Consider the following 363-nt stretch of genomic DNA (forward strand, 5'->3'; position numbering starts at 1 on the left):
TGGCTGTCATCGAGGCACACGCCGTCTCCTGTGCCCGCAGTGCTGCTGGCGCTGACGGCCTGGCTGCGGCGGAGCTGGGCCCGCTTCATCTGGCTCTCGGCACTGGCCATCCTGGTCTTCAGAGCCGAGCTGAGCCTGCTCCTCGGCCTCGTGCTGCTGCTGCTGCTGTGCACCGGGCGCATCTCCGTGGCCCAGGTCCTGCGCCATGCCCTGCCGGCCGGCGTGCTCTGCCTCGGTGAGTGGGGGCCGCGCCTGGTCTCGTTCAGAGGCGAGGATAAACTTGGGAGGGTCTGTTTCCGTCGAGTGACCGTGCCCCCACCGTCCGGCCTCGGGCCTCGGCTGCCCCTCCCCCTGCGGCCGGGC

General features: G+C 71.3%; 1 protein-coding gene across 3 annotated transcripts in view; it reads left to right on the forward strand.

Annotated features, from left to right (window-relative positions):
• ALG12 (ALG12, alpha-1,6-mannosyltransferase) overlaps positions 1-363 on the forward strand; it is a 7,238-nt gene that overhangs the window by 3,874 nt on the left and 3,001 nt on the right. For all 3 annotated transcript variants that reach the window (XM_015594022.2, XM_015594024.2, XM_015594023.2), the window contains exon 5: positions 41-235. In XM_015594022.2, coding sequence (XP_015449508.1) covers positions 41-235 — 195 coding nt within the window. The remainder of the gene's footprint in view (positions 1-40; positions 236-363) is intronic.

The sequence above is a fragment of the Pteropus alecto genome, unplaced genomic scaffold, assembly GCF_000325575.1.
Source record: "Pteropus alecto unplaced genomic scaffold, ASM32557v1 scaffold118, whole genome shotgun sequence".
NCBI lineage: Eukaryota > Metazoa > Chordata > Mammalia > Chiroptera > Pteropodidae > Pteropus > Pteropus alecto.